At 51.4% G+C, this 17,184-nt stretch overlaps 1 protein-coding gene across 6 annotated transcripts in view; it reads left to right on the top strand.

The window, feature by feature from the left end:
- CNTFR (ciliary neurotrophic factor receptor) overlaps positions 1-17,184 on the top strand; it is a 212,789-nt gene that overhangs the window by 135,119 nt on the left and 60,486 nt on the right. For all 6 annotated transcript variants that reach the window (XM_030005484.2, XM_030005486.2, XM_030005485.2 and 3 more), the window contains one exon: positions 16,563-16,793. In XM_030005484.2, coding sequence (XP_029861344.1) covers positions 16,563-16,793 — 231 coding nt within the window. The remainder of the gene's footprint in view (positions 1-16,562; positions 16,794-17,184) is intronic.

The following is a 17,184-nucleotide window of genomic DNA, read 5'->3' as shown; positions in this document are numbered from 1 at the left end:
CATATGCACAGGGATCCACTGCTGGGGGCTTGTCCTGGTAGCCCCACGTCCATGCATCCGTCCAAGTGCAGATCTTCTCCAACCAGGCAGGTGAGCTCTGCTCACCATCCGCATTGTTTATGTGCAAACTGGCTCCCAGAGGGATAATAAGCCGAGCCTGGGGTGCTCCCGAGGGGAGTCTCCAGCCGTAGCTGTGAACTTGAGACTCTGTAGGATGAGTCACAGAGAGCCTCTGACTCCAGCCAAGCCACAAGCCCTGGCAGGTCGGACTCTGCTGCGTCTGTGGCTTGCCCACGCTGCAAGTGTGGTTACTCCAGCCGACAACATGCTGTGCAAGTGAGAAACTGAGGCACACAGGAGTCAGAGTACATTAAATCCAGAAGCTAATGTCTGTCCAGTCCTCTCCCTGCAATTTCTTATGGGAAGCCCCCATGTCTGGCCATAACTGGGTGTCTGGAGACCTGCCACAACCTGTGCCAGCTGCTGGGACAACTGGAAAGGCTTGGAGCAAAGCATGAAAATCCAATGATGTTGCTCAGGAGTGGGATGGGGCTGCTGAGCCCTGCAGGACTCCTGCTGTTGGGAGGGGATGTTAGCATTACCTGGGATGCAGCAAGGCACCTGGCTGGTGATCACATCCAATTTCCTGTGCTTAGCAGACTTGAAAATTAGTTTTACTTTATAGTGGGAAGCACAAGGCCTTGTGTTTGTCTCTTTTTTCGCTTTGGGTGAGGATCCCTGCTGTGCGGCACAGGAGAAGGGCAGCTCAGGAGCTTGGGTCCCCAGTGGTGCCTCCTAGCTCTTAGAGCATCACACAAGCCCCTTGGCAGGGGAGGAACCGTGGCCTTTGCCAATGGCCACAGGCTCACTTGCTGGTGAGCTGCAGCACCATTCCCACTGGCGCTCCACCTGGAAGTCCATTCAGTTTACTGGGACTCTTCTCTGCCTCCTTTGCCCTTGAGGAGACCCCCCCAGCTTTGCCCAGTAACAACCAGACCTTGCCTTGCTCTCTCCCAGCATCACAGGGCGCAGCCCTTTGGGTGCTAAGAGAAAGGCTGTTGCTCCTCCTTGGTCTTGGAGGTTGCTTGTGCTCTTGCGCTGGGCCCATCACAAGCATCCTCCTCTTGGCCTTGGCTGGGTGTAATAGCTCTGCCAACTCCATGGTTCCTGTTGGCAGAGAGCCTTTAGGGATGCCTGCAAGCTGCCTTACTGCCCTTCCCATCATGTCAATGGCACTTTGCTGATTTACAGCAGCAGCGCACTGGTTCTGTCCCTGTGCAGGTGACTCTTCCAGCTCTCAGCCCTGAGACGGACTTGTCCATCCATCCCTCCCAGTTTGCAAAGAGAGTTTCTGTTGTTTTCAACCCGAGTTGCTGGAGACTGATCCTTGCTTTTATGGAGAGTGAGCCCTGAATATTCAAGAAACAGCACTGAACTTGGTGTGACCATGGTTGGCAGGTTCTGGCCCTTAATTAATTAGCATTGATTGTACTTCACTTCCAACAGTGGAGGAGGGAGCTGCAGCTCAGGGAAGCAGTGAAGTGTTGCAATACAATCACCGCAGCCATTTTCATGCTGCCAGTCGGTGCTCTTCAAAAGTTACATAGCTGCTGCATTGGTAACGTGGGAGACAGAAAGGAAAATCCTGGGGGAATAGTAATGACATGGGACTTCAGAAGCTGTCATTTTGAAGAAACATTTGTTTATACATTTATGCAAGGTTGGGTTTTTTCCTTTTTTTTTTTCCTGGTTCTTGGCATTGTTGTAGCTTGACTTAGCCTTAGCAAAGGTGCTGCTCGTGTCTCCTGCATGGCAGCAGGGTCCATCAGCCCACCAGGAGATACGGCCATTGAAGCGTGGGACCTCCATGTGCTTCCTTTGCTCCCAGCTCCCTTGTCCAAGTGCAGCAGCCACCTGGCAACTCCTGGGCCACCAAGAAGTGCTATTCAGGAAGTGGAACATGCCTTGTCCCCCAAGAAATTTGGAGGAGGTTGGGGGTTGGATCAGTCACTTGAGAATGGAGGTGTTTACCCTATCTGAGGAAGATACCCTGTGGTCAGCCTTTCTCTGTGTTGGTGAACCTTCCCTCCACCTGAAGTTGTCCATCTCACTCCATAATCTGGGCAAGTCTTTTCCATTGAGCTCTGCGAGTCCATGGGCTTTTGTATCCGTGATGCATTTCTTTCTCCATATTTTTGCAATTTCTTTCTTGGCAGCTCCACAGAGATGGCCCCGGGCATCCTTCTATTGATCTATGAGTAGGACTTTGGGATATAAACCCAGAAGGAAAAGTTCAGGATTTAGTTAGGCAGATTTAATCCTGTTACATTCTTCATCCTGCCCTAAATCACAGCTCCAGAGTGAAGACCGCATAGCAAGAGCCACCAAAAGCGTGTCACAGCTTTTTTAATGTGTTGCAAATGTGTCTCCCAGCCTGGTGAACATTGAAGCCTCCTGCAAATGTTGAGTGTCTTTAATTCGTGCTGTGGCCTGGGACAGCAGCTCCTGAGTTTGTCCTTGCGCAACCCATTGCCAGGGGATCCCAGTAAGGCTGTGACTGCTTGCTGGGAGCCCTGGGATCTGGTGGGCTTTCTCTCCCACACAACAGGCATGTACAGCTGCCTTGCCAGTGTACTGGGAAAAGCAGTGCCAGGGCTGGAAGAGGGGTGGGAGGTGGGTGTCAGCAGGCAGAGACGTTCAAGTCAAGCCTGGTAGCACAAGGGATTAGTGGATACGGGCTGTTAGGTGATTTAATTGTGTTTTCCTTCCTTCAGTGAATTCGGGCCATTTTTCTCAACTTGCTTAGCCCTGAGGAGTTTTTTTAGCATAACCAGTATTTATGGAAGGCTTTTTGCTTGCTACTTTAGGGGGAATCACCATTGTACGCCACAGCAGCCATCTCATAGCCCCACAAGCCACCCCTGCAGCATCTGAGTGCTGGCATCCCAAGGGGTGTACAGGAGTTCAAGATGGATAAAAAGACACCAGCTCAAATGAATCCTGCACTTTGGATGTTTGTATTTCATCAGGGTCAGGAGAGCCCAGCCAAACCCTGGCGTCAATGTAGCAGCTGCCGTAGGATCACAGAGGAGGAGGAAAACCAGAGCCTAGCTCTGATGCAAACTACTTGCGCACCCTTGGGCCAGTCATTTAATCTGCTTTCGGGACTTCAGCTCCATCTGTTAGACAGGGAGAACGATGCTCTCCTCGTTTGTCTCATATGTTTGAGTTGTCAGCTCGTTAAGGCAAGAGCTGCATCTTGCTGGGTACTGGCACAGAGCAGTGGGTGACAGGGTGCCCATCCCCAGGGGTCTGCAGGCAGTTTAGCAGCGTGAGTGCTGGGGAAGAGTCGCCTCCATCCCCTGCGCCAGGACCCTGCGCTTCCCATGAGCAGCATCTCTGTCAGGAAGTGAAGCGCTTGCTGCCAATCTGTCCTGAGCAGAGCTGACGGGCGAAATCCTCAGGGGAGCCATTTTCTGTTGGAAAATGAAGTCCCATCAACGTCCGAATGTTTTACAAAATCATGTTTCTCTGTCAGAGGGAAAGAAAAAAAAGAAGTTGGGGGGGGGGGGGGGCTGTGGTTTGTCTTTTTGGTATTTTTCAGAAATGGTTAGCTTCTTCACTTTGAATAGACACCCCTTTCCCCATAAAAAAAAAGGGTTGCAAAGCCTTTTGTACAATACAGTGGAATGGTTTAGAAAAAAAACTAAAATACATGAAAACCTTTGGTTTCCTTCTGAAGGAAAGAACTTTGCTCTTTTTTTTTTCCCCTTCTTTAATGTAGAATTTCTGGAAGTTTGGACTTGTGCCCTAAGGGGGCCGGAGCAGCGTTTCCAACTTCATGGCATCCTGAGCTTGCCCCGGCTGTGCCAGAGCCACGGGGGGCTGCGAGCACCAGAGCCCAGAGGAGCAGGAGCATCTCCTCTTGTCCATCCCTGTGCAGGCGGCTGCTCTCCCCATTGCCGTTTCCCATGGGCCAGCAGCCGCTCTCCCTGGGTGGGCTGCAGAGCATCCTCTTTTTGCTCTGCTTCAGTTTGTTTTCTATTCATGGGCTTAAGCTGGAGGTAGGGCAAGAGCCGTTTGCTGCCTGTAGCTGCTTTCCCTGCTTGTGTGCATAGATTTGCACTGATTTTCTCACCTTATGGACTTTCTCGTATCCCCCCTCCCGCAGGCAGCGTGTGGGGTTGTTTGCAGGCTCCTGCCTGTGGGCAATTTCCTCCTCCTCCTTACTACCATTCACTCCCTCATCCCTTCTCCTCTTCCTTCCTCCTGATGGAGACAGCCTCTCACAGCTGACTTATTTCAGAGATGTATTTTCACCAATGAAGCCAAGATTTTTCTCTCTCCCATCACGCTTAGTCTGGAAGTGGGAGGGGGAAGCAGGTTTTGGGTTTGTGTTTTTTTTTTTTTCCAGCAATAAATAATTTCAGCATGCTGAAGAGGCAGGAGAGCAAAGCCGGCATTAGGCTACATTGAAATACTCCATTTGTTCTGGGATTCTTTCTCCCCCCTCCAGAAAGCTTCCTCTAGTGTTTAATTTTAAAGCAAGTCACTAGTAGTTTTTATTTTCTTACTTTCCAGAAGAGATTCCCTTATTATTTTGGCTTGCCTGGAGATTTCCACACACACTAGAACTTTTTGCTTTGGCTTTTCTTTCCTCTTTGCTTTCTTTTTGCCGGGGTTAAAAGCCCCAAGTCAGCAAGGTACTTAAACACATGCTGAAAGTTAAGGGCTTGCCTAAGTGCTTTTCTGACTTGGAGCCAAAGATATTTTCTCAAGTCCTTTAAATGCTTCAGAACCTGAATTCAAAACGTTTGACAGAAATTCCAGAATTCAAGTATCTCTTCTGCTAATAATAGTTGTAATTCAGTAGTGCCTTCAGATAACTGGAGCTCTAGATATGGTGAGGTTCTGTATAATCTTACTTTCAGAAATATGCTTTCCTAAAATCTTCTTCTGCTTCAAACCAAAGAAGCCTCCAGAGAACTGGGCACGTTTATTTGTATTTCAGTCAATGAACATAACTGGCCTTTTAGCTGTTGTTTTGCAACAAGACACTTGAAGCTTTTAAGTGTTGAAATTTAGGAAATAATGGGCAATTAGTTCAAATCATACTGAATGAATGTCTACTCCTAAACTAACATTTGCTCATCATCCCCAACACAGGGAAGAAAAAAAAACCCCACCAACTTAAGGGCTCTCTGAAACAGCAGTATCAGTAATTGGAGGGTAGGAGATGCTCTCAAAGGCAAGCTGAGCTCCCATTTCACAGAGCCTGAAAGCAGTGCTGCTCTCTGCTTTTGAGAGTTTAGTCAGAACGATGGCAATAAAAGTGGTACGAAGAGGGAATAGTGGTGGGTAGACGAGCAGGAAAGGCTCTGTGGAGGAGGGGGTGTTTCCAGAAACGGAGAGGCAGCCAACATCATATAGAAATTACAATGCAGTTGTTTCGGGTTCTGCATGATGAACCTGGGGGCCTCTGCTGCCAGCCAGCCAGTAGGGGCCACTTGGAAATGCTCAGCTGCTTAATGAAGAGCATCTTCTTCAGAGGTTTTGGAAAGGGTGATGGATGCTGGTGCATGGGGCACCAACGAGGGAGCAGGACCAGGCAGGAGCTGGCTTAGTTCATGACCCTCCAAGGAGTTGCGTGCACCCTCCTCTGAAAGCACTCTGTTCTGTTGCCGGGAATAGGAAACCCAGCTGAAAGCTCCCAGCTTACCATCCTCATCTTAAGGCTTTCTTTTCAGAGGTGGTACAGTCTCTTGTGAGCTTCTGCATTGTGCTTTGCAGGGATATGTGTGCATCTGCACAAGAAGGCATGTAAAGCCTCTGTCTGTATGCCTCAAAACATCATGTGCTTTCAGTCTCCTGCTCTTTCGTAGACATACATCTTGCTGCAGGGATCATCCACATAGTGCACAAGACATCCTGTCTCTCCTACCTGCCCAGAGACAGGTACAAAAGGTTGTGCCACCCTCGATAGTTCTCTGACTGTAGACTAAGTTGCAAATACTCAGGCAGCCTGTGGATTTGTGGGGTTCTGGAATAGTGCTGAGCCCCATGAGGAGCTCAGAAACCATTTGGGGATCACGATCCTGCAGTCATGCCATCCATGGCTCAGATACACCTTCCAGCCCATAACCAGAGACCCAGCCTCATTCAGCCCCAGCTGGAGGCTGCTTCCAAGCTCTGCTCAAGACCCAGGAGCTCTGTCCTGGGGTCCTGTCATGGTCTGCAGTGCTCCTTTAGCTCAGGGGTTTATCTTAATGACTCTGGTGGAAGTAACACTCTTTCCAGTGTGCCATGGGTCTGATATGTTGCCATCTTTCACCCCTGAGGTGCTTGCACCCAGCAGATGATCTGTGTGACTGTCAGGCTGCGGCTCCGCAGCAGTGCCACAGCTTAGCACGAGCTGGTGATTGCTTCCAGCCTTGGCTTTGCTTGAGGATCCTTCAGAGTGAAAGGCATGAAATGCAAGTGTAATATCTCATTATTACCAAGGCAAATTCCGAGGCCTTGGTTTAATTTTTAATACAGCCCTTGATGGGCAGAGTAGATGGTTGCCTTATTATGAATATTGCTTTGAAATCATCACCAGGCTCCAGAAGTGCAAGTGTTACTTGGAGAACTGAGTGATGGTGACTGAATCCAAAAAAAAAAGAAAGACTTGGGAAAATGCTTCCCATTTTTTCAGCATCTATTCTTCCCACCCTCTGTTCACTGTGCTGTGCTGGCAGCAGCTCAGTTCTTCTGGTATCCCGTAGCCACATGCACAAAGAAAAGTCTTGGTGTTGGTGCAGGGAGAAGAAATCCCTCTCTTGGGAAGAAAAGAGTCCTGGGGTGTAACCTCCAGTGGATGTAGGGATGGAGGGAAAAAGTATTGGTGCTTCTGTTGGGCGTTCTTGGGAATACTTCAGTGCTTCCCTGTCCCCCTGTGTCTCGGTGCTACAGGTTGCACCCCTGCTTTGATTTCTAGATCTAGCCTAAGTGATAACTTTGAGTCCTGGCCCTGTGTGCAGTGTGCCCAGTACCTCCTCCTTGCTGTGGCTGGGCCATAAGGAGGAGCATGAACCTCCAGTACCTGTGGTTAAGAAAGCGGAGGAGGTTTTCTATCCTCGGGCCACAGAAGTTCACATGTTAAGTTGCAGTGGTCCGAGCTTCAAGCCCAGCTGCTGCTGATCCACCCAGGGGTGTGAGCGTTACATCTGTAAGTGACAAGCCACTGGCCTACAGCAGGCAAAACCCAAGCCAACAGACAGACAGAAAGAGCCTGAGGGGCTGAATTTTAGAGCTATTAAATGATTAAATGCAAGGAAAAAAAAAGTTAATTTAACATCGCGGTTGTGATTTTACACACCCAAGAGCCTGGAAATTGAGAGCTCTGCTTCTCACACAGGGATCGTAACTTGGCACTGCACAGATTGTACAGTATGTAAAATTAGACCGGAGAAATAGTAAATATGCTGCAGGGACCAATACTGTCTTGGCAGAAGGAGGATGGACTGAGTGGGACCCAACAGGTCTTTTACGCCTCTGTCTTCCATAATTCTGTGCTAATAAAAAAAATAATGCACAATGCTTGATGCTAATCCACAGCCCTGAGTGGGGTGAAGCAGGAGATGGGTTGTTATGTGAACAAATAGCAGTTGCCCCCAGTGTATTCACATGGAGGAAGGCTGTTACTTGAGGGCAGGCACATGGGCATTGGCAAACAGTGTTGGGGAAGTGTACGCTGTGCACCAGGCTTAAAAGGCAGGTTGTGGTCAGCCGGGTGCGAGGCGCCCCGATGTCTCTATCTGGCTCTGCCCCCTCTCCCCAAAGCTCAGTAAGTACAGGCATCTTTGCACTGTTGCTGGACCACAATGAGCTTTTCTTGTGTTTACGGCTGTGATTTGGGCACCTAATTCCGAATCATATTGATTTCCCCTTAAATGGCATTGAAAAGCCTGATCTAAGCACTCTTTTGTGGCCTAGAGTTATTTGTCCTGCCTGCATGAAAAAGCAGGACCGGAAAACAAGCCTTTAATTCATCTGTGGTGCTAACACCAGTCACCTGGCAGCAAAGGGCAAAGGCTCAAGTGAGCCCAGCTTGGAGGATATCGGTGGGATTTTTCTGCTGTGTGCTGGTTCTCATTAGTGCCATTCATCTCCCTCTGGTCCTCCAACACCTTCCCTTCCATATCATACCACCCCACTTGCTGGGGCAGCCGTGATGTAGATGCAGGGGGCCGGAGGAGTTGCTGCTTCACCAGGAGACTGCTTTTCCTCAGGACGAGGCATCTCAAGTTGGCTTTGCAAGGAAGCCAAGTGGGCAAGGTCCCATCCAGCCTTCCCTTTGCCTTAGGATGAAAATGGTGTCATAGCTCAGCCTGTCCCAGCAACGAGAGCACTTGGAGTCCCAGGACACAGGCATTTTTAGACCAGAAGAACTAGGACATCCAAGTGAAGGTCTTACCAAGACCTCCTGCTGGAAAACAGATCAACTCCTGAGCTCAGGTCCCCTCCTAGGATGCAAGAGAAAAGTCTCCTGAAAAAAAAAAAAGTGGAGATCACCAGCCCAACAGCATCCAGGCCTCTCTGCTGCAGTGCTTGCTGAGACAGAAAAGCAGAAGTATCAGCAGAGGTGCATCTTCTCCTGAACCTGCCTGTGGCAACACAAGATGGTTGGTGCTAGAGGTGTGCAACCATTGCAGATGAGTACACACCAGCATTAGCACCCTCTGGCAGAGCTCAGTCGTACCCTGAAGCTACGGGAAAGGGCAGCTTCTTTGGGGTCTTCTACCCATGCAGGGCTGGAGAGACTCTGTTACTGAGGCAGGATGGACTTGGTTTGCGGTTCCCAGGTTTGCTTGTCCCCTGTGGTGAGGGACAAGTTGATGTTGGGGCAGGACACTGCTGTACAGCCCCTGCTACTCCCAAGAAGAGCTGAATGTGATGGCATGTGGGAAAACAAGGCTGTCTTTTACATGGAGCCCTTCTGGCGTGCAGTGAGGAGGACTGCCAGCATGAGGCCCCAGGCTGATGTGGTTTGGCAGGTCTAAAGAGCTGTGAGAGAGGTTCTGTCCCAACATAAGGCTGCCAAAAATGCACCGAGACCAGTACAAGACACGGATATAGCAGTCCTGTCCTGGCACAGGAAGGGCACGCTCTGCCCTAGCGAGATCCCGCTCAGACAGGGCCAAAGCTGTTGGTTCAGCCAGCCTAATGATGTGATACAAGCAGAAAAATGACACTGAAGTTACTTGTGTGCTAAGGGAGCTTCCCCCATCCTGCTACCATGCCTCCCAGCCAGGGCTCAGCGTGGGACCGCAGCCCACAAGGCACAGGGAGCTGCCGCATCCCTTGGGGCTGAGCCAGTGCTGCAGCAAGGACTTGGCTCTCGCTTCTGCTGCGAGTTTGTGTCGCTTCTGCTTCCAGCGGTGGGTCTCTGTTCTGTGGTTTCCCACTGGGTTTAGCACTGTGTTTTCTCCCCAGGAGGGTGCTTATGCCCTGCCACTGCATAGCCTTGTTGGCCCCCGTGCACGAGCCATGCAAGTGCCACCATCTTGACTGTGCTGCCATCCCAACTGTGCCACCTGGAGCTTGGTCCCGGGGACAGCATGCCAAGCTGGTAGCAGAGCAGGCATCGCACCTCCCCGCTGCTCAACCATCAGGTCCAAGAGGGAGCCTGTGGCGTGGATTATCATTTGTGACAACGGCATATTTAATTGCGAAAGTGTCCCCTCATTCTCAGAAAGTCCCAGTAGATATTTCATTAAGTTTCATGGAAGAAGCGTCAGCCTTTTGCAGCTGAGCAGCCAGAAGGGCCACAAAGGCCCTTTTCACCCCATGATGGACATCCCTAGCTGCGTGTGGGGTGTAGCTGCAGAGGGAGGTGGGTTCTGCTGCAGGACAGAGGTGGGAGGTAAAGCTGCTGCAAAGCTGGAGGAGAGCTTCTTCGGGGTCAGCAGGGCTTTGTCAGCCCTCACAGGAGGATGTTTTGTGGTCACATCCAGGCTGAGTGAAGAGACTCTCCTGCCCTGGAGCTTGCCCTGAGCTGAGCATGTTGGAGTGGGAAAGTGCCTCCTTTACAACACTCCTGAAGTAAACTGAGGTCGGCTTCCAGGCTATCATGGAGTGATTGAGTACAAGTCCTTTAGCACCCATCTGTTATCTCTTAATTAAAGTTTCTTGCTAATTATTTTTTCTTGTCAAGAGAGCAAAGCTGCTGACTCCAGAGATTTACCAAAGTAGAGCAAACAAACGCAGGCTCTGCTTGCTGCAATTCTTCATTAATGGACAAAATTAACTTGAACAGTCCATATCTTTGGCTACATCGATGACACTTAATTACGCCTGTTTCCTTACAAAGATGTATCTAGTTTTAAATCACTCATGGAAGAACTGCCTCCTTAAGCAGGAAATTCCTTCTCCTTGAAGGGAAGGTGTCTGCTGGCAACAAAAGCTATGCAAAGACCAAGTGGCACCAGAGGGAGTAGGTGTGAGGAGATCAAGGTTGGGGTGTGCTGTGGGAAGCTGGTGTCAGGAAACCCTCTCCGGTGCCAGAGGCTGTCTCATCTTCAGAAGGGCAGACCTGTGAAGCTGCAGATGGGAGCAGAGCCACCGGCATCTCGTGGACACGGTCAGTGCTGCTCAGGCCGGTGAGCAGGGGTGCTGGAGCAAGAGAGAAGCCACAGGGTTGTGCCACTACTCCATCCAATGGCTGGAGAAGGCCAGGAATGTTCCCCCTCCAGGGGGACGATGGTCAGGCTACCTCTCTTTCCCCTTGCCCTCTCCACCCTTTAGGGCTCCTCGCTCGTCTCCTGTGGGCTTATTCGTCTTATTTACCACGGGAAGTTGCAGGGTGTGAGACCTCGCTGGTTTATCTGCTTGGAAAGCTCTTGGCATAGCCCTGGCACTGTGTAAATATTAAATGTATAATTTATGAATACATACACAGAGAGCTAATTGGCCGCTGAGATAATTATTTGTGGGTAGTTGCTTAGCTGTGGGAGGGAGGTACAGAGGCTAACCGGGTGACGTGAAGGCCTCTCTGTCCAAAGGCATGTACGTAATTCTCTGTCCTGCTGCAGAAGTGCTCCACAACCTGTCGGGGGAAGCGGGGACATGGCCTTTCTTGCTGCCTCAGTTTCCCCATCTGCAAAAGAGGGGCACAGCCAGAGGCTGTTCACCCTGCAGAGGAGAAGAGTGCTTGTGTCTGTCCCCAAAAATGCCGCAGTGGCTTCCTTTTGCACACTCTCTGCTTACACCAGCCACAACCCCACAGTGCGTTTGGGCAGAGGGCTCTGGAGGGAACAGTTGGCCCAGTCTGCCTGCAAATTGCTGTGACAGTGAGGGCGGTTTTGGCCCCTGCGTGTGCGTGCCGGAGGTTGGCTTGCAACAGGCACTGGCACAAAGAGCCCCATTGAGGGGCTGCAGTGAGCACGGGCGCTGGGAATGCAAACCATCTTCTCCATTTCCTCTGCTCGCTGTTCAGAAGACCCCTCGGGCGACTGGGCACAGACACCCAGGGCCACATCTGTGGCACGGCTCCATGCATGCTGCATAGGGCAGTGCTCAGCAGCATGCCTGTGCTGGCAGGGTGGGAGCCTTGGCAGGAACAGAGGGAGAGCAGCCAGTGGAGATGGAGGATCCCAAGAGGAGTTTTGCTCCTTCCCAGCATGGCGCACGTCAGGGCAGTCCTCAGGTTTGCGGGATTTCCCTGTGTTGTTGCCCTTGCAGTCTCGATGCAGGTCTAGATTCAGTAAGAAGGAAAATGAGGGTCATGTTTCTGTTGAGGAGCTCCAGCTGAGCAGGATGGGTTTGGGAAAGATCAAATGTGTTCCCACGGGCCCCGTGTGTCAGCTGCTTTGTCTCATCTTCGCTCCATGTCTCTCCGCTGGACCGCTGTCCTGTTGGTCCCCGTTGTGTTGCAGTTGCACAGATCATACCGTCAAGTTGTCACTCATCATCGCTAGGAGGGCAGCAAAGCAGGTCACAGCTTATTTCACCAAGCTGCCCCAGGTCCACCACCGGGAGCTGTGTGTGTCTGTCCCATGGGTGGCTCCCATCTTCCCTCCACTGGAGCTTTGCAGGGCTGTGAGTGTGAGTTTCTGCCCTCGTTATGCATCACCACAGCTCCTCTCCAGCTCTGGGACTTTATATCATAAGCCATGCTGTGCCTGGCTGGCCTGCTGTGCTGCTGCAGAGGATGTGGCTTTTGGTGGGGTTGAATGCTCAGAGGCATGTTGCTGGTTGAGGTGCTGCATCACAGCCTTTCAATCATGTATGCTTCACCCAACCCAAAAAGCAGCATACTTTGGAGAAGCAAGGTGGTAGGGGTAGGACAGCATCTCTACGTATCACTTCTAGCCAATGATGACAGCAGTGTTGGTGGGAAGGGATCTTTGGAGGTGTCTAGTCCAGTGTCCCACTCAGAAAAGGACTGTCCTCAACAGTAGACCAGATCAGCCATGGCTTTGTCAACAGAGCCCTGACAACCTCCAAGGTTGATCCCCCCTCTCTGTGGGTACCTGTCCCAGCACCACACCACCCTCCTGGAAAATAAATTTTCCTCCATCTCCAGCTCGAACCTCCTGAGCTGCAGCCCCTGGCTGTTGGCCCTCGTTCTGCCCATGCCACCAGTCGATGTCCATCCAGCAGGGCTGGCCCTTCAGCACAGGCACTATCTTGGTCATCGACCCCATGTGTTACCAGTGACGTGACGACCAGGAGGGTGGACAAACCTCCCTCCCCTCCCTGCTCGAGGGAGCCATGAGGCTCTGGGTGGGCTTGGAGGGGACTCCTGCCCATACCCAGCCTGTGGGAAGTGGAGGCTCCCAGTAAACACTCTGGTCACCCTTGCCCATCCTCATCCTAAAGCAGAACTGGTGTCTGCAGCACGAGACAGGGCTGCTCCAGCGTTGTGAGGGTGGGGGTTGTCCCCATGGTGCCCATTCCCAAAGGGGCTGCCGTGTGTTCGCACCGCAGTGTGGTTGGGTGGGACTCCTATGCCTGGCATGGGGCAGGAGGGATGTAAGGACCTGGCTTAGCTCCAGTAAGAGCCTCAGCAAACCTGGCTGGGAGAAACGCCTCCTCCGAAGCTGTGCTTTGGGTTTCTCCTTCGCCAGGGGCCTTAAATCATTGCATTGGAAGGGAGCGTTGCTTTCAAAGACCTGTCTTCCAGGAATGGCTCCCTCAGCCCTTCTGGATGAGTGCCAACGTGTTTGTACTGTGTTTAAGGACAAATAGGAAATAATTCAAGGTGCCTTTTCCCCCTTCCCAACTTAGTCCTGCGGCTACCAGCTACAGACAAGCTCTGAGCCACAATCCTGAGAAGTAGAGCTGGGCACCCCAGAGCTTTCCCCCACTCTCAGACCTTCCCTGGGGCTGGGCACTGGGCAGAGAGAAGCCAGGCAAGGCAGGCAGGTCTGTCGGTCCACTGCTGCACTGGTCCACTTCTCCACACAAGGCTGGTGGGTGGTGCAGCGTCTCCAGTGTCTCTGCCGAGCAGATCCCCAAGTGTAAGGCCAGGAGAGACAATGGCCTTTTGTGAGCTAGCAGGAAAGGGGAAGAGAAAATGTCTTTGCCTTATGCAATAGAAGAAATCAGAGGAGAACTTGAGTAAGATGCTGGGACTCTTACTTTAACTCTGTTATCTGTATCTATCCTTCCACCCATCTGCCTAGTCATCCATCCATCTCTCCATCCACCCACCTCCACAGCCATTTGAACAGCCAACCATCCACCCAACACCACAGCCATACATTGGTCCTTCCATCCCTCCCTCCCTCTACCCATGCACACATCTGTCCACCCATCCCTCCATCCACATACGCAGCCAGCCAGCCAGCTGCTTATATGCTTATCCCTCCATCCTCTTGCACTTCTTTGCATCCCCATATATGCCCATCCATCCATCCATCCATCCACTTGCATAGCCATCCATCCTTTCTTCTTCATACACTTCCCTTCATCCCATCTGTGCTCGTCCAGCCAGCTGTCTGTCTGTCTGCGATCACACACATTCATTCATCTGTCCACCCATCCATCTTCTTCCACACTTCTGCCTGTCTGCCTGTTTATCTGGGCCCATTCCAGCTGCCCCTCCTCACACAGATGCCTCAGGTTTTATGTTCTCCCCTCTTTCTGCTTGTCAGTATATGCTCTAAGCTTTTTTAAGACACTTGAAACACACTTGTCTCATCAATGCAGTTTCTCAAAGGTCCCCATCCTTGGCTAGTGTCTGAGATGTTCCTGAGGCATCTCACCAGCATCTGACTTGCTACAACCAAATTTTTCCCCGTCTGTTCTTAGCACCCAATTTCCCAGCAGGGATAGCATCCCCAAGGGTGCTGTTTCCCTGTCAGAAGTAGTTGTCCTGACAGACCGTCTGCAGGAGGACTCAGACCTGCCAAGGACTTCTCCAGGACCAGCTTCACCTTGGGGCTCTCTCCTTCGCAGACAGGCGCACGCTGTGGGCGTTCACACAAGGAATGGCTGGATCATGCCCATGTGGTCCCACCTATCAAAAGGACCCAGGAGCTGATGTCTAGAGAGGGAGAAAGAAGCAGGACAAGCACAGGAGGTGCTTCTCCTGTCCCTCCCCACCATCAGCTGCCTGCAGCCTCCCCAGGCTCACTGGGCCAACTCAGTGTTTCACCGCCCTGGGTGGTGTCTTCTGTTATGGATTCATTTAATCACTATTTTCCCCCAAATGTTGACATCCACAGCATCTGATGGACATGAGTTTCTGTAATTTAATCACACTTTGTGCAAAAAAGCACTTTCTTCTGCTTGTTTTCATTTGCTGCCAATTATTTTATTAGGGCAAGGAGCAAGTGGTCTTTCTCTATTCATCCTTTCCATGTCACTCATCATTGCTTAGGTGTCCATCACGTCTCCACTCAGTTGTCTCCTTTTATGGATGAAGGGATCAAGTCTGCTAAGCCGTCCTTACGCGGGGGCTCTTTCCAGCCTTTGCTATTCCTGTTTCCTTTCTCTGCTCTGTTTTCAGCTGAACTGTACTCCTAATAGCATGGGGACAAATTTGTGCATGGCTTTTAGGGTACAGAGCTTTCCATGTTGTTCTCAATCCCTTTCTGAATAATTCCTAGCATTGGGTTTGCGTTTTTGGTCACCACTGAGCTGTTTTCAGGGAAGTGAGCGTGATGACTCCAAGATATGTTTCCATGGAGGCTGCAGCTCATTTGGAGCCATGAGTGCTAGGAGAAGCAAGGCTTCATTTGCCCTGTGTGCATCCCTGGGCGCTTATCGACACAGTGTTATGGCCTGGGGGGTCTGTACCATGAGGTCGTTCTGCAGCGCTTTTGCACCCAGCTGTAACTTGGCTGCCCTGACAGCCTCAGGAGCATGCTGTCTCCTCTCACTGCCTCGACCCCCTTTTCCCCATGAGTTATGAGGGTGTTGGGCAGCTCAGATCCCTCTCTGATGTCTGTCGAACTTCACTGGTGACGTCTTCTACTGCCACGTCTGACCGCTTGTTCTCACCTTTGGTCTCCTGACCTTTAGCTGCTATAAATCCTTGCAAGGACTTTCCTCGTGTGTCAGGGCTGCTTGGTTTCCTTGGGAGGCACCTTGTCAAATGTGTTCTTGAAACCCAGGAGTATTTTGAGAACTGAACCAGCCTTGTCTGTGCACAAAGGCTTGATGAAGCTTTGAAGGAACCTCGTCCCCTGCTCATCCACCTGTCCTGCTTCACCCCGTGTCATGCACACACACACACACATGGTTTTATCCTTGCCACACGCAGCTTAGCACAGCCAGTGTAGCAGCACAGGAAAGATTCAGTTGCTAAGGATCATTAATGAATGTCAGCTCGAGCTCCTGTCCAGAAACCTGAGAAAATTCAATTAGGCAGCTGGTGCCCAATGAGCTGTATTGCCCCACTCACAAGCTGCTAAATCAAGCAGCTCAGCAAGGCATCATGTTATTGCAGAGAGAGAAGAAAAGCCAGGCAGGGAGACAAACAGCATAGCATGCACCAAGCAGCTGCCCCTTTCCAAAGCCCAGCACGGGTAGGTTGCAATCCTTCCACCTGATTTCCTGGGCAGGGAATTGCAAGGGCAGGGGCCTACTTTCCACCTCTGCTAGTAAATAACTCAGGTTTGCTGGTGGTAAGCGCTGGGGCTCTGTCATCTCTCTGCTGGGAGTTTCTCATGCATGCATTTGGTTTGCATCCTGCAACAAGTCACGTAGATACAGGAGAGGCAATGACTTGCTGGTGTTGAGTGTCTGGCTGTGCCATGGGGCATTTGGCTGGTGAGCTATACATGCAGCCCTGACATGTCTCCTCCAAGATAAAGGTCAGAGGAAAGCATCCTGTGAGATAGAGGTGGTCCATGAGTCCTGATCCCCTGGTCTTTGCCAGCTGATCCACTCTCGTCTAAGGTTAAAATGAATCATTATCGGGGCCAGGAGGAGAACCTGGCCACGAGCACAGTGTCAGTCCATGCCCCAGTCCTTCTCTTGCTTCCTAGATGTGATGGTAAGATCCTATTGCCAAGGCAGCCGTTCCCATGGGGCTCCAAGCTCACCTGTTTTTCTCCTCTTCCTCCCCACAGACAGCCACATCCAGTATGAGCGGGTAGGCGCGGATGTGACCATGAAGTGTGGCTCCATGGACTGGGACGCAGCCGTGACCTGGACAGCCAATGGCACCGACATTGATGAGTCCCACCTGAACGGGTCCTACCTGATCCTGAAGAAAGTCGACCTGACACAAAGCGGCCAGTACTCCTGCTATGAGGGCTCCTCCTGGCACCTGAAATACCAGACCTACCTGAGGGTGGGAAGTGAGTACCCCAGCATGTGACATTGAAGGAGACAGAGCCACACTCTCTGCTCCCATATTGACCCCTCACAGCCCCCTCCTGCCATGCCAACCCCTATACTTTCCATACATACAGTTGCCTGCTGCACCCTGCCATACGAGCCCCTCGTGGCGTACTAATCCCAGGAGCAGGATGGGAGCAGCCCCTCCTGCCCCAAACTTTGCATCAAAGCCAGTAGATTAAATGATGCCCCAGGAACAATTTGAGAAGGGATGTTGCTTCTGCATCCAGCCCAGTACCACGACCACCATCTCTGCAGGTGGAAAGAGTTGGGGCTGAGCTGTCAGAGGGGATTGCAGCCAGGAGGGAGAAGTCCTGGCCGGGGTTCCTGCAACACGGTTGTTTCAGAGGA

Source organism: Aquila chrysaetos, chromosome Z (genome assembly GCF_900496995.4).
Source record: "Aquila chrysaetos chrysaetos chromosome Z, bAquChr1.4, whole genome shotgun sequence".
Classification (NCBI taxonomy): domain Eukaryota; kingdom Metazoa; phylum Chordata; class Aves; order Accipitriformes; family Accipitridae; genus Aquila; species Aquila chrysaetos.
Note: the sequence above shows the minus strand (reverse complement) of the source record. Positions and strands in the feature narration are given on the sequence as shown.